The sequence below is a fragment of the Cryptosporidium sp. chipmunk genotype I genome (genome assembly GCF_004936735.1).
Source record: "Cryptosporidium sp. chipmunk genotype I strain 37763 chromosome Unknown contig_11, whole genome shotgun sequence".
Taxonomy (NCBI): domain Eukaryota; phylum Apicomplexa; class Conoidasida; order Eucoccidiorida; family Cryptosporidiidae; genus Cryptosporidium; species Cryptosporidium sp. chipmunk genotype I.
In genome coordinates, this window is record NW_027125587.1 from 60,511 (window position 1) to 88,352 (window position 27,842).

Genomic DNA, 27,842 nt, shown 5'->3' on the forward strand with positions numbered 1-27,842 from the left:
TTCTAGAGGCATTTCAAATAAAGAATAAGCCCAGAATCAGAGTTCCAGATCAGAACTACTTTTAAGCCTTTTAGAACTTAAACTAATAGCTTCAGTATCTTGGTTAAAATCGGCATTGTACGACTCAACATGTGGTCTTTTATTGCCTATAATATTGGATGTAGTTTCTGAGCAACTTAGCTCTGTTTCGGACTGTTCAGGGTCTTCTATCGTGATAGGACAAGAAACATTTACAAGCTTTGAAAAAGTAAAAAAAAGAGGATCAAGTCAAATGAATGAAGAGAAAAGCAAAATCGTTCAGCTCCTTCCAGAACTGAACGAATTGACTTAAACTCACCTTATCAAGAGCATAAAGAAAGCTTTTCGTGTTGTTATAGCAGTCTGGGAATAATAGCAACTCACAGATTCTTTGAATTGTGGGAGGAAAGTCAGTATGACAGTCAAAGGCTTCAAGAATATCCCCCAGGAAGTTTTCCAAAATGGACTTTCCGCAATCTTTACAGGAATACTCTCCAATCACGTTGAGCGGTGAAACTTTATCTATATGAGAATTTTCTAAATTAGAGTGTAGCTTGCAGTTATATGGCAAATAGTCAAACCGGTCCAATCCTCCATATTTTTCGAACATTTGGTTGCTTTTCAGGACAATTTCTCTCCTCAAAGCTTTTTTCAAAACCTTCCATTCTATTATGTCATTCTCATCTACATTTGAGTTTAAATTTAAACTCTTATCCACCCCCTCTTTTGATACTCTCTCAATCAAACTAAGATCATCAAAGCCTAAGCTTGGTACTGAGTCCACTCTTGAATCAATTATTAAATCCTGGTTCTCATATTTTATCTCATCATTATTATCGGTATCGGTACCGGTATCTATTTTGTGATCATGATCTTCATAAAAATTTGATTGATTGTTAAAATGATGATTCTTGGTATCATGGATATCTTTAAGAGTGGAATTTGATTCCATTGACCTGGTGAGTTGAATCTTAATGGGATATAGGAAAATATTAATAAAGGTAATAGAAAGTGTGTAAAGAGGGAGAGAAGCGAGTTAAACTAGTACGAATTTGTGGGTAGCAGTTGGGAATTGCATGCTATTAGCTTTTGTATATGCTTCTAAGAGTTTCTGCTCGATTATGATAAAATCTGGTTGAAATTTTATAGGATTTCGATTTTACTTGGTTAATTAATTTGTGTAAAATAATACTTTGTGCGGTTAATATTACAACAGAATGTGATCATACTCGGTACCAGCATTATTAATATTATTTATTAAGTCGTTTAAAAAAAAATATTAATAATCTATAGTTTTATTTAATGTTTAAAGTTCATTATGAAATCTACAAAATCTAGTTCTCTAAATCTACTAATGTATCTTTTCCAAAGATCAATATAATACATATACATTAAATAGTTTTTTGATGACAGGTTTTTCTTGGTATAAAAGGATTCAATAGAAATATTCTTTAAGAATAATTAGCATAACTCTGATATTCGCCTTCAGAATAATTTTATAGCAATTTTATGGACGATCTAAGGATTCTTTTTGTCTAGTTTTACTTTTTCGGACTCAACGAGGGATGATTAATAAGGAACTGTGGGTAGTTCTGAAGGTGGGTAGAGTGATGAGGGTGAAGAGGATAAAAAGGAATAGTACCATGAAACTATTTCGGTAAGTAGCAAACCTGAAATGATGATGAATGATAGTAGTATATCTCGTCATGTTGGGATCTCAGTGAATTCTGAATTAATTTTATCAAAGTACGTGGCAGACCTTGGAGGGGTTGGAGGTCTCTCAGAAAGGATGTCTTGGTCCCAATAATTGCTGCTGGTGAGGATCATTCTAGGGTCTTTTGAAGCTGAAGGGAGCAAGATCTTTGGAACAACGGTTAGGTCTCTCTTAATAAATAGTAGAGCCCCCGCATTCTGGTGTTTTCCACAGTAATCAGTAGCGGAAAACAAGGTAATAAGCTTGCCACCAGCAAATCTCTCAAAACCATCTTGTACACATTCGTGGGCTCTAATAATTAGATCCAGGTTATTTTCGCATAGGAACTGAATTACCCTATCAGGACCGAACTTAACAATGAAACCACACCCATCGGGATCTCTGGTGTCGTTAGGAACAATCCCCTCAAGAGAATCATTATCAGTAGGATCAGACCATAAGAGATCAAGTATCCTTTGTTCATACTCGGTTTGTGGAGTCTGAGAAGGTCTTAATGGACGTTGAATTTCTTTAATCTGCTCCACTTTATGAATGGAGCCACCAATTCCTCCATGAATACATAGTATTCTATCTTCAATAATAGCTCCAACGGGAAGATACTCAAAAACACGGTTAAACCAATTCCAGCACGATTCAGGATCATCGGTGTCTTCTCTCAGCCTTCTCCTACATTCATCCTTGAAACCATAAAGTGAATTAACAATAGGATCCTCATGGTTTCCTCTAATCAAATGGATTTGTCTTGGGTATCGAATTTTTAATGCAAAAAGCAAACAAATAGTTTCCAAGCTATGACTTCCTCTATCCACATAGTCCCCCAAAAACAAGTAATCAGTAGAGTCAATATCTCCTTTGGCTTCAAAAATGTCTTCCAGTTCTTCACTGATGGGAGCTTTATAATTGTGAAAAAGCCTCATTAAATCATAATACTGTCCATGAATATCCCCATAAACCTTGACGGGGGTTCTGAGCTTAAGGACCATATCTTCTTGCTTCACAATACTGAAGACCATTTCACAAAGTTGTATGACTTCTGGCCAAGTAAGTGAGAATGCTGCCATGTGGTTAAACCTGGCAGAAAGTTCAACAGGGGTTATTGTTGGATGAAGAAATAACTTTAAACATTTTTCTATTAACCCAGTACCTGGTACGCCCATTGAACTTGGAGTTAACATCCAAGGAGAATCTGCAAGTGCGTGCTTTGCTGCAACTTTGTCAATTTTCCTTCCTTCCTCTCCAAGCTGGTCAATTGAAACCTTTTGAACAAGCGTAGAGAAGTCATTGCTCATAGAGTCAACTGTAACATGCACTCTCGAGCTGACTTTGGTCACAGCAGGAGTTAAACCAATTAGTCCTGCAGTAGTCTTGTATTCCATTTTGGGTATGTATCTTTTTGAGTCATTTTGTAGTTGAATATTTGCCCTGGCTATTGCTCTCTCAACATCAGTGAATGGAACATCATTGGATTTGGAAGTGTTATGCTCTTCTTCAGTATTTTGCTCATTAGAGGTTGAAGAGCCGGGCTCTTCATTGATTGAACTGCTTGTAGAACTGTTAAAATTTCCGACTGATCCAACAGCTATTTGATCCTTTGGCTGCGCTCCAATTGTGTTGTATGGAACTCCAACTAGGCTTTTTCGTCTGATCGACCTTTCCTTTTCATTATAAAAGTTGGGTTCTGCAGAACAATCCATAGAAAGCAAATCAACCGTAGGTTGAGTTTGTGTCTTGTGATCAAAACCTGCAAAACTGAACAAAGTAGATTTAATTGTCCAAGCTGAGTGTCTAAACCTTTCAATACCAGGTAAATCCCTCCATTCACAATTTTCAGTATCGTAAAGCATACTAGGTAATACCTTTGAGACATCATCTCCTCTTCCTCCTAATGCTAACATTTTGGACCCAACAAATAAAACAACATGCTGAAATCTTTGGGCCGGGGGACCACCCTTTCTGCATGGTGCCTCTATCCAGTCCCATCTTCCATCTCTATGTTGTCTAAGGCCCCATGTGTCTCTTAAGCATCGGGAATCACTTGCTCTCCCTCCATGTATAACTGTCATCCCCGCTGCTGGCCCTTCCATACACAATGCAGCACTATGGTATACTCTTGGGCATGGAATTCTCTCATCCCTATCAAATAATACTTGTGTCCACACAAATGGACTTTCTTCAACATTCATAAACCAAACATCGTTCAAAGTTCTTTGTCCATCGTTTCCTCCAAATACTATCAAATTAGGCTTGCTGTAGACCATCGTATGGCCATATCTTCTTCCGGGAGTCCTTCCTCCGCATATTGGTACACTCATCCAACCGTAGTGGGGGTCCTTTCTTAAATCCAGCAAATACAATTCGTCACTACTCAAACTTCCTCCACCTATCGAATGCAATTAAATTTAAAATAAAACTTTGAATTCATACTTACCTGTAGCACCTCCATATATTACAAGCTGCATCAAATCTACACATGCTGACGCATGAGCTGCTCTTGCACTAGGTGGATTATCTGCTGTGATCTTCTTCCATTGAAATCCTGCAGAAAAGTCCAATATGTATGTATCTGCTGTAATTGTATATCTTCCACTATCACCAATAGCTCCTCCAAACAACACAACTACATAAAGTTAAAATATTCGTAAGTTTTTTTTTCCAAAATCAACACCTCTCCGCCTTGCAATCTGCTTATTCAAATGCAATTATGAGTTATTTTAATAGTCTAGCAAAAATTGAATGCCGGCATTTGCATGCAACTTTGTGTATTACGTGTAGAATTATTAAGGAAAGTAATATTGAGGTTGGGGGGCTGTAGTGACGTTAGTGGCTTAGAGGTATGTTGAAAATAATAAAATACAAGAATTTCTATGATTTCGGGATTTAGTTTATATAATGATTATTTTTTTGAATAAAGTCATATTACCAAAAAAAGTAGAGGAGGCGGAATATTTAGGTGTGATTTTAGGATTAGACTTACCTTTAGAATTGCCAACAAAAGTTGTTGAATGGCCAAACCTTGCTGTGGGGATATCCCCAAACATTTGTTCTTTTTGAGCCATTTTAAAAATTAATTAAACTTTAACGTTTTCAAATTGAATTTCATCCAATAATTCAACGAGTAAATTTCAGTCTAATGCTCTTGATTGCAAAACTTCATAATTATAGGAACTGATTTAGTATTCAGATATACCTAGCCACACAGAGTTATTAAACAACCAGTTGAGAGTTATAATGGCTGTGAAAGATGAGAAAATGAGAGCAAAATAAGGGCAAATAAACGTATCCAAAGTTTTAATAAATAATACCTGGATTCCCAATTTGCTTCATCAACTTTTTATGTTTTTTTTTTTAAATTAATTATAACTTATATTTTATTATTAAAAAGCTAGCACTTAAGTTGGCGCCTTTTTTTCAAAATTTTAGTATTCGCAAAAAAAGAAATTTCAAGATCATCTTGAAAAAATAAAGTAAATGAAAGCTTTAAATAAATTTTGGAATTGAGTAGTATTAGTATAGAATGATACTTATTTGATAACCTCAGGGCTTTCTAATGGAGTTATTAGGTTTTACTCTGCTAATTGTGAACACCCAATAAACAATCGTAAAAATGCCAATATAATTTTTTCCAGCAAAAATAGGCTTAGGAACATTTTAAAAAAAAGTTAGATTATAAGAGAAACAAATCTAAGACTTTAGGCCGGCTAATTACGTAGAAAATCATAAAAATCACAAAAATCTAAGTAGTTTTTACCTGGTTTACAGCATTCATTTAGAAAGATCTCTGTCCAGTGTATGTGAGCACAATATTGGACAGAATTACTTTGATCAGCTCCCAAGAAGCGTTCATCCCTTTGCTGTTCATAGGACTGAGAGTTCCCAAGCTTGAGATATTGTTCATATTGCTGGGGTGAAATAGTCTCTGAACATAGAATAATATCATCCTCCCACCCAAAGGAGGCAAGAATGTCTTGAACAGAGACTTTTCCATCTGAATCTTTATCGAAATTCCTAAAAACTGTTTTCAAAGCACTGGTATTATTCAGATACATTTCAGGTTCCATTGAAGCAGCAATAAACTCGGAATATTCCCAAGATCCACTTTGATCTTGGTCGATGATACCGAAAATACCCTCTATTCGATTACAAAGCTCATTAAGTTTTATGATATCATCTATGTTGAAGCTGCATAGAAACTTCAAAAGCTGGTCTTTATTGAATAAGTTTTGACTTGAGAGAGATTTTAAGTATTCATCAATGGACATAGAGTTTTGGTTCCCATTTTTATTGGAGTTGAAAATCCCTTCTTCCAGGCTTTCCATTACAGAGCTGCCACCTCCTTCATCATAGATTTCATCAAAGTGGTTGTCTTCAATTTCACTAGCATTGTCTATGTAATCTTCATAACTTGGTTGATGGTTTTGAGACTTCAGAAGAGGTGGAATAGGTGAGGATCGAGAAGACGTAGATGGGAAGTTATTATTAGAAATTTGTTTAGGATAGCATTGCTTGGACCTATATCCGCTGGATGAAATCCTTTCAACATGGAATATAAAGCAAAGAACGCATTGGAGCTCAGCAAGAGAAACTACTCCATCCGCTGCAACATCAAACCTATTGAATTGATCTCTGAGCTGATTAAATTCGCAGTTTTCTCCAATTCGAAGAGCAATTGAGACTAGAATGACTCTTTTTAGAAGAGTATAGTTACAAAACCGCTCCCAAGATGATATTAGTTTAAGGAGAGGTTTGTAAGCGTTACATGTCTTATTATAGATAATACAGTGAAATAGTTGTTCCTTATTGCATACTTTCGAGATAATATTTGGAATGGAAACAGTATTAAGGGTTAAGATACGCTGTTCATTAGTATTCTCGTCCGAATTCTCACGATATTCGTCTTCATTCCCTTGTTTTGCATTATTACCTGTTATTAGGTTAGAAAAAGAAAGTGAGGATCTTGAAATACTGTAAGACGTAGTAAATGTAGAGGAAGAAGATGAGGAGGACGACACTGAATTAGGAATAGAAATTCCAGAACAGCTTTTTGATCCGTCATAACTTCCATGATCTATTGTATTGATACTGACGTCACCTTGAAAAGAATTGTTGAGAACGATAGGGTTTCCACAATGGCAGCCAAAGTGGAATCTTGTATCACCAGGAGGGGACAGAATGGAATCTTCTTGGTTTAACAAAGCACTAATAGTTGCTTTGGTTCGAGGAGTGGCTATTTGCTGATCTGTAATTTGAACTAAGCCAAGGTTATAAATGGAACTATTTGGAATACTGACAAAACTTGGGTTGGCATCTGTATTCGGATAGGCGTTGTTCATGGAGTATAAAAGTGGAGTACTACAGGATCTCTTTAGCATTGAGTTTCTATTCATATTTTTGATTTGGTTTCCAGTTGATGATCCATTGGATTCTTGGAATCCCATCATAGATCCTGTTCCGGATCCCGACCCTGAACTAGAATCCAATTTTGAAGGAGGATTTATTATTTGTGTTCTGAAGAAACCTCCAGTTTCCGGAGAACTGGTGATGACTGGACTGTTGCTACCAGATCCAGATAAGTTATTAAATTCTTCTTCAGAAAGAATATCATTGAGTGGTTCTCGATTTGAATATAGGCTCGGGGAAGAAATACTTGATTTAATTTTAAGGCTGCTGATACCAGATGAGGCTCTAGACTTTGTAACCCTCATTCTCTGTTGATGCCATGGCCAAACAACAATTTTGTTAATCATTCCAATACCACAAAGAGGAATATTTGGTGTGTCCCAAGATCTCAGCCAGGGATGTTGTAACGCTTGAAATGCTGAGATCCTCTCTGATTGATTCTTGTTCAATAGTTGAAGAAGAAAATCTTTAGCTTGAGTAGAAACTTGGCTCCAAATAGATTCTGAAAATGATACGCTTCCTCTTCTAACCTTTTCAATTATTTCAGTATCAGTGTTTCCTGCAAATGGAGGTACTCCACATAATAGAATGTGGGTCATTACACCAATTGACCAGATGTCACACTTATCATCATAGCCTTTTCCCAATAGAATTTCAGGTGCGATATAATATAGGGTACCAACTCTGGTTCTGAGAGTTCCAGTTCTGGTAATCCTCTTAGCCAATCCAAAGTCTATAAGTTTAAGAGGGCTATTTAACTCGAAGCAATTGCAGTTACATTCACACTCCTTCCCTAGTTGGGATGGTAATGGATATTTAATAGAAGAAGAATTAGAGTTTGAAATAGAGTTAGAAACAGAACTCTTCTTCAAATGCAAACTAGCAATAAAGTTTTGGCTTCCAAATGGCTCAGAGTTAGGGACAGGTATATTTGTATGGCTGATTTCTCCATCGTTACTTTCGTGATCATAACTTTCACTCCATTCTCTGTCGCAGTCTTTCTTGCCAATCTCTGCATTTGAAGCAGAAAATAAGTGATTTGAAGTAGTATTACAGAGCTGGTTACTATTACCAGAAGCCAATGTGGTATCTTTTAAACTGTAGATTAGAGATTGGAGTTGGTGGTTATTCATACTGGAAGGTAAGGACCTGCAAATACGAAATCTGTCGCATTTCAAGTATTCAGATAGAGCAGCCTCTTCATCTTGGAATAGTTGGCTACTTTTTTGTTCAAAAAGGCAGTGATTACAGCTGATATTGGACTTTGAGTGTAGAAATAAGAAGTTTTCTGGTTTAAGATCCCTATGTACAATTCCTTTTGAGTGACAGTAAGAGATTGCTGACAGCATCTGTTTAATCAGGTGAGCGGTTACTCTTTCTGAAAATCTTCCGACATGTGAAAGACGATCAAATAGTTCTCCTCCAGTGCAAAGTTCCATGATTAAGTAAATAGAGTTATAGTCTTCAAACGATTCAAATAGCTTTGCGATATTTGGGTGATCTAAAACACTTAAAAGTTGCATTTCCTGCCTAAATCGGAAGATTTCACCAGAAAATTGCTTCGGAATTTTCTTTGCTGCTCTAAGTATTCCGGAACATCGCTCCTCTACAACATAAACTGCTCCCCAACTTCCCTCTCCCACCTTCTCTCCTATTTTGTAATGGTTTTGAATGGGAAGGTAGCTGGTCCCCACAAATGAGTCTCTTTTGATTGGAGGCTTTGGAGTTTGATTTGAGAGCCCAAATACTGATGAATCTCTACTCAGTCTGCTTTCCGATGTTTCAACTTCTATCTTATGTTTCGATTCCTCTCCATCCTTAATGCTATGCATGTTTTCCTTCTTCACCACTTAAATACATATTATTTCTCACAAAAATATGCTTAACACACTAACTTATTCCTTATAAGCATGCTTAAGATGGTTTAATTTGACAAAAAAAGTTCAGCTTGCGATATCTATATTTCTAGTTATATATTTCTTTTAAAACATTTTCGATCGGTACCGCCTAGGCGCCGATGTTAGAGGGATAAAGGGGAGGCCAAGTGAAATAAGGCAAGTTATTAATAACGGTTATTGCATGCGCGAATTATATTGCTACAAGAAAGAGAGTTTTTTTGCAAATTTTAATTATTGCATGCGTACAGAAGTATTTTTATTTTGCATACGTAATTCTAGATAGGGGCTGGTTTTTTTGAACTTAATCTTTATGCCAGTATTTATCTCTAATAATACTAGGGGAAATAATAAATCTATGGAATACTTTTGCATTATAAAGGCTAATTCAGTGCTAATATTAATAGGGGTTTTCAAATAATGTTCATTTTTTTCCATTTTTTTATAGCCATGCAAAAAAAAAAGAAAATAAATTAGGCGCGCCAAGACACGTAATATTGTGTGTAATTGTGTGTTTAATTAATTATTAATGCAAAAGTCAAAAAGACAAGAGGAAAAAAAAAAAAGCCAGCGGAGTTTTTTAGAGGTCAGGGAAATTGAATCTTTTTTTTGAGTAACAAATAAGTTAAAATAATTAGAAAAAGGTTTGAGGAAGACCGGAAAATAGTCCGTATAAACAGTATTGCAGAAAGAAATATCTAATGATTTGATATTAAGGTGGAAGAGATTATACTTTGCTAGTGGGTGTTAAATCTTGGTGAGAAAATTTTTCTCCTTCCTCTTAAAAATAGTATTTTTAACAATATTATGCTGATGTTCATTATGGAAAAATAGAGCAAGGCCTTCCAAAAAGTATATACCCGATAAATTAACGAGAAATAGGTTAACTATCATAAGTAAATAAAAGGAGATTTTATCTACAGTATTGATTCAAGGCAGACACGAATACTGTAAATACACAAATATTTTAGTAAATATCAAACATTCAAACACAAGTCCGTATATGAAGGTTTCTAATCCTGGAAGAAATTGCTCCAGGAAGTTATATACCAGAAATAAGTTAATAAAAAAAATATGGGAACAAAATTAGTAAGTAATATTAAGAATTTCATTATATCTGGAAGAAACCAGAATAGTATTAAAGGGTTGGTTAAGGGTTCGTACCCAAATGGATATAGAAATTTTGGTCCGGATTTAGATAGGATGATGCTACCATTAAACAAGAAATATGTAGATGCAAGTAAATTAGTGGATAGCATTAATGAAGAAGTAAATAATATCGGAGGTTGTAGTACGTCTGGGGGAGGAAAAGATAATTATTACATTTCAGTTTTGAAATGTCTTGTAGAGTTTATACAATGGGATATTAAGAAGGAGAGGGAAAATTACGCGAAATATGGGATGTTTTTATTTTTAAAACTATTGGAGGGTTACAAAGATCACTGGGTTGATTCTATAAGGCTTACAGCGTTTATTAGAAGTCAGTCTGAAGCATGGCTTTCAAAAGATAGTAGCGCATTACAATATTACGGAAAGTGGATAATATTAGGAAATATGAAGAGAAGTTTGGAGAAGACTAGCCATTTTTACCATAAAGAATTAGGAGTTTTGGCTGGTGGTGCTCATGTGGTTTCTATAAATGGCAGTTTGGAGTCAAAATATGCAGGATTATTAGCCAATTCTCTACCTATAAAAATGTGTACATTAAACAATAAGTTGGTTGAAATGTTATGCAAATGTGTGATCAACATAAATAGTAAGCCAGAAAGTAAGAAAGGGAAAGAAAAAGACAGATTAAAAGGATGCCAGAATAGTTTAATGAGTAAAGAGCAGAACTTAAAAACCAATGAATTCACTAATAGAGATTTGATAGAAGTTACACTAATACTCGAAATTATATTACTTGGATTCTTAATGGAAGGTAATACTTTTGAGGAGAAATCTGGAGACTTGATTTCTGAGTCTGTAATACCATCTTTAGCATCCATAATAGATTCAAAGCTTACTTTGAGCTATAGTTTATCTTTTCACAATGTAAAGTATTATTTAAATGAAGATGGCCCAGGAAGGTCATTATGCAGTACAATGAATATATTCAAAGAAGATAGTAATTTATTCTTTCAAGGAGATAAAGCAAGTATAAGTGAATTGATTGAAGGTTTGTATATAAGGTTTTTATATGTAATTGAGACTTTGAGTATAATCTTTTCAAAAGAGCCTCAAGAAGATAGAGCAGTACAACAGAGATATTCCGATACAATAACAGGTAAAGTAACATCAGAATTAGAGGATGATTCAATATCTCAAAGCAGTTCATTAAATAATGGCAATAATAATATTGGCAGTAATGAGTTGGGTTTAATTCAAAGATTTAGAGTACAGGATAGAATTAATATATTGCCATTAAAGTTCAAGAGCTTGAATGATAAGTTATACTCATTATGTTATTATCCATACATATTAACATCTGATATTTGTTTGAGTGTATGTAGAGGAAATTCTGATTATACAGTTGAGCTGATAACGTTATTAACTTGTGCTTTAAGATATCATACAATAAACACATCATCAAATACAAGAGAGGATTCAGAGAATTATCAGAAAGTATTTCAGAATATTGATCCATTCTTTATAATAGATGAGTTAATGGTTTCAATTTCAGGAGGTAATGATGAGATTCCAAGATCCATATTGTATTATGAAACACCACAATATTGTTATAGTTTATTACGTTGTTTGCATAGGGTATTATGTTGTTGCCCAAGAATTGTTGGTATTTCAAGATTAGTTTCAACTTTGATAAATTTGATTGATGTAATACTGCCACTATATGATTTAAATGGAACATTATGTTCAAGATCAAAGAATTTGGATGGCCAGATAAGTACTGGAGGAAGTAATAGGGGAGCGATAACAGGGGGAGATATAGGTAAATGCGCTTTATTGATGAGAAATGTGGCGTTTCAGGTAATGTTTGATATAATGTGTATACTTAGTGATACATCTCAAGTTTTCTATGTGATAAGAGTTTTAGTTAAAGTTCGAGATTGGTGTGGATCATGCTTATTGGATTTAATTAGGAGGTGCCAAAGGCTTGCATCACAGAGTAGTGAGGTAGGGAGTTTTCATAAAAGATTTACTTTTAGTGCAAATAATGGCCAATTAAAGAGTAATAATACTAGTGGAGTGAATGGTACGATCATAACAGGAGGGAATCAAAAGTACGATAAGTTGGATTTAAGGACTAGAGTTGGGGTTTTAGGATTACCACAAACCTCAAATAAGATGTTTGGTGAATCAGGTAATATTAATAATACTTCAGAAGGTTCAAGGTTAGTACAAAGCTCAAGCTTGATAGGAGGAGGTAGTGTTGTATCATATAATTCTGGAATTGATTTATCTTCATATCTTAGTACAGGTGGATTAAGAGAGTTTGGAAGTGAGTTGGATTTTGAGATGGTGAATCCATCATTTTGGAGCGCGTCTAAGATTTTGGAGATTGCGGGGATAAATAGAAAGTGGATAACAGGGCAGATAGGTAATTCAGGCAACAATTGTATAAATATGAATTTCACTGGTGGAGGGGTTGGTGGAAGTGGAGTGATTAGTGGTTTGAGTAGTAATAGTAGCACTAATATGTCAATAAGTGGTGGAATATCTTCTGGGTTATCAAGTGACATAATAGTGTCATCAAAGACAACTCAGGTAATTTTTAACAGGAGTGAAAATATGGGGAATAATAATGGTGGGAATTCAGGATTGGGAGGAGCATTGAGGGCAGATGTAATAGGAGGGTCAGCTACATCGATTTCTTGTGCTAATACTACTAATAATACTGTTGCCACTACTGCTATAACAGCTTCTTCACCTTTAGCAGTAGCAGCGGGTTTGGGAAATATTGTATCATCAGGTTCATCTAATAATTATGCAGGGATTTTATCACCAAAAGCAGTAATTCCTCCTTCATCAAATTATTGCTATGATTGCAGTAGTGAGGAAGAAGAGAATGAAGATTATGATTTTGATGATATAGAGACTAGTAGTGATGACGATGGAGGAGGAGGAGGAAGTATAGTCAATTTTAGGGACGGTGATAGAAGAAGAGGAGGTAGGGGGTTTAGACTCGGAGGAGGATGTGATGAGGAAGAGAGGAAAGGAGAAAGTGGAGAGAATAATGATGACTATGATGATGATGATGATTACTGGGAAGCGGATCAGAAGTTGCTGGAATTAATAAGACTTCGTCCAACCAGTTCAATAATAAATGCCCAGCCTCCAACTGCGGGAATACTTCGTAGGACAATTTCATCGGATGTGACTATAAATAAAGGGACACTTTCAAAGATAGGAGGTATATCATCACTATGGGCAAAGCATAATTCTGCTCCTCCAAAGACTTTATCTTCGATGAAGAGAGTATGTTTTGCTGAAGTGGCGCAGATATATTAATAGAAATATGTATATATATAATTTAAAAAAGATATATATTTATATTAATAAAAAAAATTTAATTGAATTTTTATATATTTTAGTATTGACAATTCGATTCATTTTTTTAATAATATATTGATAATGTGGAGTTAGGGGATAATAATAATGATGATATACATAAATATATAATATGCTCTTAAAATTGAAATTTAAACATATAAAGAACACCAATGGATAATAAGAATGGGAAGAGAAGAAAGAAAAAATAAGAATACCAAGAGAATGTTTGTAATATTCATTTCAAAATCACACTAGGAAATAAAGGGTGTATTAAGAAAGAATATGATCTAGTGAAATTTGAAATAAGAATTTTTGTATTTCCGGTATTAATTTATAAGCGGTTAGGTGTCATCAAAATTTATTATGAAAATAAGACAAATAAATTTGAAAAAATTTTTTAAAAAAATTTTAAGAGAAATGCTCTTTTTTTTTGTATTAAATTTGATGTTATTAATATTATTGAGGGCAGATATGGTAACAACTGTAATCCTTTAGGATATCTTTAAATATTTTTTGACATTTTTTTTTTCTGTTTCTAATTTTGAATTAATTACTAATTTTGCATGAAGTGCACACATGCAATGTTTTTTCTGTGATTTTGGCGGCAACTTTGGAAAGGCTCAAATGTCAGCAGTTTTGGCGGGGGAGGTGGGGTATGTAAAGGTTTGTAATAAAAAAAAGATGTTAGAAATAGTTCGGTGGATTAATTGTTTAGATAGAGAGTGTGAGTGAAAGTATAATAGAGGCAAAGGAATACTGTGAGTAGAGGAGTTCTTGTATTTATTATTAAAATAAAAGTTGGGTTTACTTTTTAAAAATTTTATGTACAAATGAAAGAAAAGGTTATTAAACGAAAAATAAATTGGCTCCATAATGAAAAATAAAATTAATTGGAATAAAAAAACGAGAATAAAATAATATTTTAAATTATCAATTTGGAATAAAAAGAAAATTATTTCAAACTAGTACAGAAGATTATAGCACTTGGACTTCACTCTTATTTATTTATTTAAGAGGATTTGGATTTTGGTCCAGACGAGAAATAATGTTTGCAAATCAGGAGGATTTTTGGACTTCAGATGAGGAGGAAGAGTTGGAAGAAGAGGAGGAAGAAGTAGAAGAAGAGGAAGAAGGTTTAGAAGTTAAAGAGGTGGAAAAGAGTAACCAGGATGAAGGTTGTTTGGATTTTGTGGAAGAAGTTTCCCGAATGAGCTTACAAGAGAGGGGCAATACAGGTGAGAGCGAGGAAGAGGGGAGGAAAAAGAAGGGTATGATAAGGAAGAAGTGGAGTATAGAGGATGAACGGGACGTTTCAAATTTTAGGGGAATAATAGGTTACGAGCCTTGTGAAAAAGATACTTTGGAAAATTCAGAGAATTTGGAGAATGTAGTATTGAAGTATCCCTATGAGTTGGATGATTTTCAAAAAAGAGCTGTCATAAATATACACAATGGAGACCATGTTTTAGTGGCAGCTCATACTTCAGCAGGAAAGACAGCAGTAGCAGAGTATGCTATAGAACTAGCAAATAAAAATGGCAGGAAAGCAATATATACATCCCCCATCAAGGCCTTAAGTAGCCAAAAATATCGCGAATTTTCCAATAGATTTAAGGAATATCCTGCACATTCATTATTTACTCAGAGAAATAGGATTGGAATAATTACTGGGGATGTGAGTATAAATCCAGATGCACAATGTGTCATAATGACAACGGAGATTTTGAGGACAATGTTGTATAGGAACGATCCCTGTATTGAGCAAATTCAAACGGTAATATTTGATGAAGTTCATTATATTAATGACTTGGAGAGAGGTGTAGTTTGGGAAGAGGTTCTGATATTATTAGATCCAAAGGTTCAGTTGGTTTTATTATCAGCAACCATTCCAAACTATATAGAGTTTGCTAATTGGATTGGTAGGATTAAGCAAAATACAGTTTATTGTATAAGAACTTTGCAGAGACCTGTTCCTTTGAAGCATTATCTTTACATTTACGAAAAATGTTTTCAGATTATGGATGAGAATAATAAATTCAATATAAATGGTTACAAGGAGATGCTGGACTTTATCAAGACTTCAAAAACTAAGAAGAGTATCAGTAGCTTAAAGAGCAAGGTTAGTAAGCTCAGTTCATCAATATCTAAAGTAAATTCGTCTCAAGATCAACCCCAACAAGACCTAGCTCCAGAAGACCCGGACCAAGACTACGAGGCCCAAAATCAACAAGGCCAATCACAAGAAGACCAATCTCGAGATCCAGCTCAACAAGGCCAATCCCAAGAAAACCAGTCCCAAGAAGTTCAATCTCAAGATCTAGCTCAACAAGGTCAGTCCAAGAACCAGTCCCAACAAGCCCAAGAAGTTGAAGTAGAAGATAAAAACATTGCAATGCTCAGAATTTCAACAATCAACAAGCAAATCTCGTCCTCTGGTGGAGTAAAGGGAGGGTTTGGAGGAATCATGTCGAGTGCAGAAACTAAGTTCAAGACGGAGGTCTATAGGTTGCAGGTATTTTTGAAGCTATTGGAGAAGAACGATCAGTTACCTGTGATACTGTTTGGCTTTTCTAGGAGAAAAGTGGAACAATTAGCAGCTAGTTTGCCAAATTTGAACTTTTTATATAATCACAATGAGAAAAGTAACATCATAACATTTATCAAAGAGTCTACAAGTAAATTAAACGAAATGGATCAGAAGATTCCTCAGTTACTTCAATGTAAAGAGCTAGCTTTGAGAGGAATAGGAATTCATCATAGTGGGATGCTCCCAATTATCAAGGAAATGACTGAGATCTTGTTTACTAGAGGATTAATTAAAGTATTATTTGCAACTGAGACGATATCTATGGGAATTAATTGTCCAGCTAGGTCCATAGTCTTTACTAGTATTAAAAAGTATGACGGAAGAAAGAATAGAATACTTCTTTCTTCCGAGTATACACAAATGTCTGGAAGAGCTGGTAGAAGAGGTATCGATACCTTTGGCAATGTATTCATATTTAATTCATCACATGAAACAATACCAGAATGTATTGATATTGTAAAGATGATGCTTAACACTTATTTACCAGTACAAAGTAAATTCAGACTTACTTATCAGATGATACTTCAACTTTCTTGTAGACATTCTCTTACAATTGAAGATATGATGACTAAATCTTTTAAGGAAATGTTTAGATCTATCAATCTTCCAATATTCCATAGAAACTTAAACAGAAAGCTCAAAAGACACCAAAGTATACTTTCAAAGCTTCATTCTATTTTGGGATCCTATAATAGTAATCTGGTTATTTCAAATTTTAATCAAAAAAATCAGAATTCAGGCCAAATTCAAGAAGATGAATCTCTTTTAAACATTATTAATGGTTTAATATCAACAATAAAAACTTCAAACTCTGTCTCTGCCCAATTATTTCAAAAACTCTCAAATTCTTCAATTAATAAGAGTATTCTTTGCCAGAAGATTTTTAATCCTGGAAGATTAATCCTTTTTAACTCTTTTGCCTTAAATGGTAAATCTCTTCCAATGTTTGGTAATATTCTTGAATACAACCCAAACTCAACTCTCTCGTCAGTGATTATTTATTCTCCAGAATTTACTGACTTTCAAATTTCTTCCAACAATTTTTCAGACTCTTGTAATAATTTGAAGAATGATACCAAAAACAAAAATGACTCCTATTCCACGGGAGTTAATACTACAGAAGGAGGAGAAACCAATAGCAATCTCCAGTTTTATGATGTTGTCGAGGAAAGCATCCAAAACTACCAAAACTCTAACAAGAATAGGCAAATCAGCGTGGTAAAGAATCTCATTGATCTCGATAGGTCTAGTAAGCACGGACACAGAAACCCGTCCTATTCAGCTTCAGCTTCCACTACAATCAACCTGATTCACCATTCCACCTTTACCTCCAAGCAGCTGCTAATCTCATCCTCCTTGTTGTATAATAGTAGTAGCAGCACCAACTTTAATAGCCAGAACCATTTTGGATCCGATTTAACAAAATTGGAAAAGAAGACTGAAAACAATCCACTATTTAGCAACATCAACCACTATTATGTCTTCCAAAATGTCCCATCTGAGCTTTTTATGTTCATTTTCGACTTTAATGCTTCAATTTCAACAAATCAGACAAATTCTCTTAAAAACATCAACTTCAAGGACATCTCAATCCTACACAACATTGCAATCCTACTAAAAAACTCTGTCCAAGACTTCCTTTCAAATCCTAACAGTACCAGCACTTTTAACAGTCCTTTAAAAACTAACAATACTGGTGGAAACTATAGCTCAAATCCTAATTTTGCTTCTAAACCGAAGAATAAGAACAAAAAAGGCATGAAGGTGAATCTTTTTGAATTCATTAGCCATCAAGAACAACAAAACCAACAAATACAGCCCCCTCAAGAAAAAATGACGGGGTCTTCTTCCTCCACATTTTTGTCCTCCTGCTCATCCTCTTCCTCATCCAATTCAAACTTACCAGAAAACTGGCCAAAACTATTACCCATTTCCAAAACACTTAAATCTATAGAAATTGAATATTTTGACCTTTTACAAAAATATAATGATCTTTTCCAAGAATTTGTTAATAATCAAATATTCAAAGATTGCTACTCTTTTATCATACAAGAAAATAACAACAGTAATAATTCTATGATTCCACTTATTGTAGAACTTAATAAATTAGATCATGAAATCTCTATTTATAAACATTTTATCAACGATGAAAGTTTGGATGATTATCCAGAAATGAAACTTAAAATAAAATTACTTATTGAAAAAGGATTCCTTAATGATAATCTCACTATTACAACCAAAGGTAGAATAGCTTCAGAATTACTTACAAGTGATGAACTCACTCTGATTGAAATTCTACTTAATGGAATGCTACATAAATTAAACAATATTCATGAAATTACTTCTGTATTGTCTTGTTTTGTATTTCCTGAAAAGGTGGAATCATTATCCAATTCAAATCCCACTTTTAATAATATTAATATTCTTGGTGATAGGCCCTCACTACCTTCTGTTGAACTTCTCAGTGCTCATGACGAACTTATTAATATTCATAAAGATTATGAAAAAATCCATTATAAACATCAAATTAATTTGGATACTGAACATTTCTGGTCTTTATGTAATGATAAATTTATGTTAATTGCTTATAAATGGTCAAATAAAGAATCTCTTAAAGATATTATGGAATTTGTAAACAATTCTGAAATAAATTTACATGAAGGTACTATTGTTAGAACTATTCTTAGACTTGATGAACTTGTTAGAAAAGTTATCATAGCAGCAAAAATGATGGGTGATCAAATACTTGAAGAAAAGCTTATATTGATACATGAAAATATTGCCAGGGATATCATTTTTATGACTTCTCTTTATTTTAATTCCAACTAAAAAATTGATTAAAGTAGATAGGGAAATATGTAAAATAGGAATTAAAATTAATTGAATAAATTAAACTATTAAAACCTTTTTTTTTTCTTTTTCTTTTCCTCCCAATAAATTAATAATCCCATATCATCATTGCTTTGCTAATTGGATCATATTCATCATGATTTCTCTCTCCTTCAACCTCAATATATTCTTTATCCTCTTTATTCTCATTTATTATATTAATACCAATTTCTTTTTCAATCTCAATTTCATTATTTTTTATTCTATTCTTTAATATTTGTTTTATTTCATTCTCAAACATAAATAATTCAATTGAATTATATTTAATTAATTTTTTACAAATGATATTTTCTCTTAAATCCTTTTCTTTTAAATCATTTTTCTGTTGATGATAGTTAAATATATTAAACTTTCTACTCATTTTCAAGATTAATAATGATAATAAATTATTATTCATTAATTCAGTATCATCAATTTCTTTTATTCTATTAATCATAAAATTAATTTGTTCAATTATTTCATGATTTTGATGATTATATTTATCCATAATATTATTTTCAATTTTCTCAAAAATCATCATTATTTCAATTATTACTTCTCCTATTAATTCAATACTTAAATTTATTACATTATATCCATCATTAAATGCTTCAGTTTTAATCTTACTACCAATACTTTGTATTGTTAATAATATCATTCTTGTAAATATATTATCTACTAATTTCAATAATAATATCATATTATTATTATTAAGATGATAATTCAATAAAAGAATTTGCATCATATCTTTAATTATCATAAATATTTGTCTCTTATTGTAATAGTAATTATTATTGTCATTAATATTAGTATTAGTATTGATAGTAAGATTAGTATTAGTATTAATATTAGTATTAATATTAGTATTAATATTATTATTATTATTATTGTTATTATGAAAATCATTTTTATCATTTAGCATCATCAATGATAATCCTCTCAAATTTGGATGTATATTACCAATTCTATAAATCCTTTCATTTTGTTGATTTCTCTTTAATAACATCATTCTTTCATTCTTTTCTTCATTCAATATTGAATAATTCTCATCCATTATATAATTATATTGAAATCTATCATTTGAATTAGCAAAATATTCGATTATATTGTTATTATTAATATGATTAGTTTTAATTTGATTGTTCTTCATTATTAAAATATAAAAATCTTTAAACTTTTTGATTAATATTAATTCTATTATCATCATCTTGTTTATTTTATTATTATTATTTTGATCTTTTAATAATAAAATAGTCAAATTATTGATTTCTCTTATTAATATCAATTTTAAAATATAATCTTTGTAATTCTCTTCTATCTCATTAAATTGATTTAAACAAATTTTTCTAGTTAATTTAATTTCATTATTATTCATTATATTATCTATATTAACATTAATACAATCTTTCTTATATTCTCTTATCATATTAATATAATTTTCATATTTTATTATTCTTTTTATTAAATCATAATTCAACTTAAATTCATCACTTTTAATTTCTCCTAATTGATGATAATAAATTTCCAAGTATTTATTAATTCTTTTTTTAATATTAATAATTTTCATATAAACTTGATTCTTGATTAAATCATTCCATTCCAACATAATTTCATTATGATCCCTAATAAACCATTCGATAAAATCCATTCTTTCTGTTCTTATTCTTTTTTCTTCTTCTTCTTCTTCTTCTTCTTCTTTATCTACTTCCTCATCTAATATTGTTACTATTTTTTGTTCCATATATAATTTATTATTTGTTATTCTATTTGTACAACTGATTGACATAGTAATTAAATCAACAATACTCTTTTCTTTATTCATTAAATTTTTTATCATTTTTAAAAAAATTCTATCAGTAATTGTTATTTTCTCATTAGTATTAATTTGATGATCTTGAGTCAATAATCTTTTTAATTTTCGACTTATAGGTTTACTTAATGGATATATTATCATTTCTAATATATTAACCAATTTTAATTCTTGTAAATAATTTGTATTATTATTATTATTATTACTATTAATATTATATCCACAATTAATTATCTCTTCTTTAATTATCTCAATATAATTATATATCATTTCTTTTATTAGTAATAATAATTGTTTATTATTATTATTGTTATTAAAACTGAATTTTAATATATTTTCATATTTAAACAATATCATTATTATATTAATTATCAACAATATTGTTAAATTTTCATACTCTGAATCAATAAAATTTCTCAATCCTTTATATTTATACATTCTTATCAATCTATTCAAAATCTGAATAATTACTTGAATATTTATATATTTTTGATTTTTATCATTATTATCGATATAGATTTCATTATTCAAATCTTGTATATTTAATAATTTTTCGTGATTTCTTAATAAATAATTCTCTTGAATATATATAATATTTCTAATAACAATTTTATTAATCTCAACCTTGATATTATTTTTAATTCTTTGATCTATACAAGAAATATTTCTTTCTTCTATTTGAATAATTATCTCCTCTATAATCTCCCATAAATATCTAACTATATTCTCTTCCATGACCATTTTATTTTCTTCTTTGATGAAATATAAAATTATTGAATTTTTTCTTCCTTGTTTATCAAATAAATTACTCAATATTCTGATTTTTTCTATAATACTAACTTGATAATCTATTATATAATCTTTAATTCCATATTCTTTCATTAATTTATTAAGAAAAAATAAATGATCATGAATAATAATAATATTATTATTATTATTAATATTAATTTTGGATATTTCTTGAAATATTTTATCAAATATTTCTCCAATATTAATCAAAATTTTAAAATCTATTATATTATGAATTTTATTTTCATAACCTAAAATATATAATAACTTATATATTCCCAATATATATTCCTCTTTTAAATAATCATATCTTTTATCTTGCAAATCATTATTTACAACTTTATAATATCTTTCTCTATAATCAATAATTTTCATTTTTTCATTCTCAATCTCATTCCAATTCTCTATTTTATTATTTTCATTTATTGTCCATTCTAATAATTGATTATACATTCCTTTTGTCCATATTATTTTACTAGTAATTATTTCACTATTTATTATTCTTATAAATACTTCACAATTAATATTATCATCATCAATTATTTTGCATATTGCTGGAGTTAATAATGACTCAAATATTTTCTTAATATTATTATCTTTTTGATTATTAATATAATAATCTTTCCCTTTATATATTAATAATAATATCTCAAATATTTCCTTCTTCCTATCGATACAAATTTCTATACTTTCTTTGCTTATTAATATATTTAATAATTTAGATACTAAACCCAATTTTATTCCTTTTAATATATACTTGAAATCATATTTAATGTATTCTTTAATTAATTTAATAATAATAAAGATAATTTTATTAACTTCTTTTTCATTATTAATGAAATATATTACCAATAAATCAAAAATATCTGAATCTTTACGATGATGATAATTATTATTACTATTATTTTTAATATTTTGATAAATTCTATACAATGTCAAATTCAAAATTAAATTATCTTGATTTAATGAATTTTTTCTTTCTTCATCAGATTTTAATAACAATTCTATTATAATATTATTAAAAAAATCCACACCTTTAATTAATTCAATATTTTCTTTTATATATTCTTTACTTAAAAACTTGTTTAAAATTCTTTTTTCAATACTTAAATCTTTTTCTTCTTCTAATAATAATAATAATCTTGTTTTAGTTTGATAATATATATTATATTCTTGTATTAAATTCAATATAGTTGAACTTAAATTATATATTTTTTTAATATTATAATATCTATCTTGATTATTAATATTATTATTATTATTATTTAATATATATCTTTCTCCTATTATTTTACATATATCCAAATAATATATAATCATAACATTTTCTTTTATGTTATTATTTATTGTATGATAATAAACATCAATTAATTGATTAAATAACTTATCATTTTCTTGGTCAATTTTTATTTTATGATTGATTATTTTTATTTTATTATCATTAACCAATGATATTCCCATTACAAATAAATCCTTTTGTAACTTTAACAATTTGATAATATTTCCCAAAATATAATCAAGATGGAAATCTTGATCTTTATTTTGATAATTAATTTTTCCTTGAAATTTTAAGTAATAATTAAAATATATATATAAATGATATTGTAATATATTCCATAAATTTTTATATATAAAAAAATTCCTGAAATTATTATTAATTTGATGATAATTATCATCAAATTTATTATAAAATTGATTTTGAAATATTATAGTCATTTTATCAGAATCTAATTCCATTATTTCAATCAATTCCTGAGAATATTTATCTCTAGAAATTTGTATCCAATTTTCTATAATTTCAATATTATTCCCATAAGAAACTTTTAATTTAGTAATTTGATTGTCAAAATTCTCTTTCCTACTTTCTCTCAATCTTTTACTTAAATTATTTAAATAATATCCATATATATTCAAATCTCTATTAATAAATTTATTTCGATTTTTTAAATTATTCCAATCTTTCTGCATCATATAGTAATCTGAAATCATAGGTATAAATTCTTGATAACTTTTTGTATTATTATTAGATTGATGATGATTATTATCAATTTCAATTGCTTGATAATACAAAATCTTTGATAAATTTACTAGTAAACTAATTCTTTTTGAATAATCCCATTTAATTCTTATTCCTTCTATTTGATTTTTAGTCCCATTATAATTACTTAATAACCCCAATGATTTTTTAAACTCTAATATTCTGAAATAATCAATATATTCTATTTCATAATTTGAAGAATAATTAAAATCATTATTGATATTCAATATTTGTAATATAGATACTGGAATATATCTACTTGCATAGTATATACCGTTTCCAAATATTTGAATCATTCTCAATTCTTCGATCTCTATATTACTTTCAGCTCCAAAATCTTCCATTACATGGGATATTAAACATATTAAATCACCATAAATACATCCTTCTTTTATATTACAACTAGAATTACACTTGAACTTATTTTTTTCTTTATTATTATTATTCATAATGAATTGATTGTTAAATATATCCTCCTTATTCACTTTATTCATTGATATTAAACATAATCTAAATAATTTAATTACTTCATCTGTTATATAATCAATTTCTTCCTCACTATTATTATTATTGAATCTCATGATAACCATGATCAATATCTCAATAATTCTATATTCCATCATTCTTAAAATAAATTCTGGATATGCTTTTAATATTTGAATCAATATCTTACTTATCCAGTATATGTGATAATTCTCCTTCAATTCGGATTTATCTGTAATTCTAGTAAAATTTTGAATCCTATTTCTATTCAATAATAATCTAACCATTATTTTAATTATCCCATCAAATGATGACTCATTATTAATTATTCTAGATAACCAAATTTTTGATTGTATTAGACAATTATTTATGGTAATTAACCATATCAATAATTCTCGATAATTTATTAAATCATAATCATACATCCTATTCAATAATCCTTGTTTTCCTTGTATTATTACTCTATCCGAACTTGAATCCAAATGATCTTCTATTTTCTTCTCAGTCTCCGGATAATTGTTTGGAGTAACACAGTTAATTGAATTAAAACAGTCATCTGTATTAATTTCACTTGGTATTTCTGATATAATGTTCTCAATTTGATCGTTTAAATTCAAATAATCTTTTATTGACATTCTCAACTGATCCTCATTCATAATCATCATCCATATATTCATATATTGCTTATGAGTCAAGCCTCTCATTTCTTCTGAACTAATTTTTCTTAAGATCAATTTTTGATTAATCTTCAACAACATCCCACTCTTAATAAAATCATTAATTTCTGGAATATCTATAATAAAAACTTGCAAATCTTTGCATATTTTATCCTCAAGTTTATGATTATGATTATGATCATAATCATAATTTAAATGCAATTTATTATTAATCAAATGATCATTTTCGTCACTTAATAATTCTTTCTGAATTTCTTCATCAAATAACTTATAATTACTTATCTGACTTTCTCTAATTTGAAATGTTTTAACATATCTTTCCCAATCAATTCCTTTTTTACTATTCTCCATTTCTTTTTTTATCTCTATGAAAATATTCTCATCGTTATATATACTTAATTGCTTACAAACTGACCAGCTTTTCTGATAATTCATCATAAACTCACTAATCAATAAAAATCCTCCAATCTTAATGAATTCTTGTCTTGCTTCATCATATATTGATAATATAATATGTAATACGTATATTATCAAAGTTCTATAAAACTGATCATTTTGATTTTCTGATATTAAAACTGATATTAAATATTGTAAGTGGCCCATAATCTGTCTTCCAGATAAATACTCATTAAAAACTACAATATAATACATATAACCATATAACATATAGCTTTTCAGTATTAATGACGTTTCGGAAATAACTTTTTGAAACAGATTATCAATTAATATCCTTACTTTTTCAACATTCTCAATACATTCCAAATATGGAATCTGGCAATATATGATTTTCTTAAATAATTTTTCATTCAAATAATTGTAGCTTCTGTCAAAAGAATTCCCAAAATTGTATTCTAATACTTGCCAATCATTCAGATAGTTATTGAGCACTAAATCTTGAATTTTAATTTCTTCATCCATTTTCTGACATAAGAGATTGATTTCACAAAAATCTTTATCTTGTACTGCATTCTGATAACCAAAAAAATTAATCATCTTATTCTTTAAAAATCCAAAATAACTACCAAGCTTTTTCTTAAAATTATTGGATTCTTGAATTTTATTTTTCTCATCAATTTTGTATCCTCTATTTTGATATCTTGATTTTTTAATAGTAAAATAAAAGTTATAACCAAGTAAATTTCCAATATTAAGTATTTCTGAACTCTTTAAATTTAAATGAAAGCTTGAATTGTTTATAAATAGACTATTTCCATCCTTATCATAATGAAATAAACCAGATACTTTATTCATCTTCATTAAAGTTGGAATTAACAAACGAAAATATACTGAATCTGAAATCTGAATTTCTTTTGAAATCTTTGGTATTTCTGGAAAAAAATTTATAATACTCCATCTATTTGATTTTGAAAGTCTTCCTCTTACTATATTTTGATTATATTCTTTAATTAAGATAGAAATAACTTCACTTTTTACTGTCTGGTCCCAAATTAAATCTAGCTGGTCCTGGTAATCATTCTTACATAGATCCCAAAATATATACCAAGTAAAGTCAGGATATCTTCTTATTGTGTATTCAAAATCATACTGATTAATTTGAGTTTTAAATACTGAATTATAATGTTGAATAATCAAATCTTTTGAATAATTAAATATATGATAGTATTTTTCGAGATATTCTTGTATTACGTCACTAGTGTTATATTCTTGGTTTATATTACCAAATAATATATTCTTGCTCTGATTTAATATATTTTCCAGACCATAAAAATGATAATTCAATATTTTAGATTTAATATTCTCTAAAGGAACAAAGTTATGATTAGAACTTGGTGATTCATTTGCTAATACATTTGTTCTCATGTCATACCAACTACAACTTACGGGAAACCATGGTAGCATATTTAACTGACCTTCAAATTCGATGCAATTTTCTATCAGAACTTGTCTTTTAAACCACCTATTATCAAATATCTTAAAAAACTTTTTAGGAAATATCCTTGTAATGAATTCATATATTTCTGGATCATATTGTGATAATATTGAAATTATTTGAGCATATAATATACAATTGTCAATATTTGTATGTTCAACATTATTAATAAATCCTTCATATATAATCCGTGCCAAATATATCAATAAAACTCTGCTGCTCTTAATCTTCTCATTAATCAATTTATATTGACTCTCAGTTGAATCTAATAGTAATGATCTTATTATAATTCCACTCAAAAAGTCAATTTTTTGATTTGATGTTATTGATAGGTCAAACAAGACGTCTAAATAATTTCCACACAAAATTTCAATTGAAACATTTTTTAGTATCTTATCTGTCAAATATCTCTGAAAATGTAAGAGGTTTGAATAAATCTCAAGTATTAAGGTGATTAATAGTATTGATGGATTTTCGTTAAATTTGTCCTGCTTAATAGAAAATGAAATATCAAAATTCTTAGTTTGATCAAATAAATGAGTGAGATGCATACTCTTATGTTGAGATAAAGATACCCATAATCTGCTAAGTGCCTTTTCGTCCCCTTCTTCTGATAAACATCTTCTTAAACAAATACTTTGAGAAATTTGATCGTCATTCTGATTTTTCATTAATTCTAGTGTTGCTTGCAAAATTTGACATCTCAACTGAATTCCCAATAAATTTGAACCTGCTATACTTATCATAACTCCTAGTATATTAGGAAACTCTCTTGAAAGTAATCCTCTGTAATAATTACACTTTGAAAGTCGGAAAACAAAATTTGATGTAATTTTTAGACACTCTTCTACTTCAAGTCTTAACTCATTCATTAAGAACCTTGGGTCTTCTTTTTTCATTTTAAACTCTGATATTTCCAGTCTTTTCTTCGCAACATTCAAGAGCTCATTCACCAATTTAACAGAAAGTAAACTTTTTCTATTACTGTAAGTTCCAGAATTTTCTTCTATCTCACTCATATAAGCATTCAAAAAGTTTAATAAAACTACATCATTCATTGAAATTAATACTTTATTCAATTTTCCTCTATTTTCCGATTCATTTTTTAACTTTTTTATTTTTGAAGCAACCAAACTTAAATCTAACTCTTTCATCTTATTTCAAATTTATCTTTCTTTTTTTAT

The 27,842-nt window shown here is 29.9% G+C and overlaps 6 protein-coding genes across 6 annotated transcripts; 2 read left to right on the forward strand and 4 right to left on the reverse strand.

Moving 5' to 3' along the window:
- Positions 1–262: 262 nt before the first annotated feature.
- ELE39_000421 (uncharacterized protein) lies at positions 263–970 on the reverse strand (the record flags this gene model as incomplete). The annotated part of the gene is made up of 1 exon (XM_067343460.1): positions 263–970. One exon carries the CDS (start codon positions 968–970, stop codon positions 263–265), a length of 708 nt encoding a protein of 235 aa, XP_067202242.1.
- A 752-nt stretch (positions 971–1,722) lies between these two features.
- On the reverse strand, positions 1,723–4,788 carry ELE39_000422 (serine threonine phosphatase alpha; the record flags this gene model as incomplete). The annotated part of the gene is made up of 3 exons (XM_067343461.1): positions 1,723–4,112; positions 4,161–4,349; positions 4,707–4,788. The coding sequence occupies 3 exons, from the start codon at positions 4,786–4,788 to the stop codon at positions 1,723–1,725; spliced, it is 2,661 nt and encodes an 886-aa protein (XP_067202243.1).
- A 642-nt stretch (positions 4,789–5,430) lies between these two features.
- ELE39_000423 (kinase domain-containing) lies at positions 5,431–8,961 on the reverse strand (the record flags this gene model as incomplete). Its single annotated transcript, XM_067343462.1, has 1 exon — positions 5,431–8,961. One exon carries the CDS (start codon positions 8,959–8,961, stop codon positions 5,431–5,433), a length of 3,531 nt encoding a protein of 1,176 aa, XP_067202244.1.
- Positions 8,962–10,098: 1,137 nt separating this feature from the next.
- On the forward strand, positions 10,099–13,473 carry ELE39_000424 (uncharacterized protein; the record flags this gene model as incomplete). Its single annotated transcript, XM_067343463.1, has 1 exon — positions 10,099–13,473. One exon carries the CDS (start codon positions 10,099–10,101, stop codon positions 13,471–13,473), a length of 3,375 nt encoding a protein of 1,124 aa, XP_067202245.1.
- A 1,087-nt stretch (positions 13,474–14,560) lies between these two features.
- On the forward strand, positions 14,561–18,931 carry ELE39_000425 (mRNA translation inhibitor SKI2 SFII helicase; the record flags this gene model as incomplete). Its single annotated transcript, XM_067343464.1, has 1 exon — positions 14,561–18,931. The coding sequence occupies one exon, from the start codon at positions 14,561–14,563 to the stop codon at positions 18,929–18,931; it is 4,371 nt and encodes a 1,456-aa protein (XP_067202246.1).
- A 109-nt stretch (positions 18,932–19,040) lies between these two features.
- On the reverse strand, positions 19,041–27,812 carry ELE39_000426 (uncharacterized protein; the record flags this gene model as incomplete). Its single annotated transcript, XM_067343465.1, has 1 exon — positions 19,041–27,812. The coding sequence occupies one exon, from the start codon at positions 27,810–27,812 to the stop codon at positions 19,041–19,043; it is 8,772 nt and encodes a 2,923-aa protein (XP_067202247.1).
- Between the last annotated feature and the right edge of the window lie 30 nt (positions 27,813–27,842).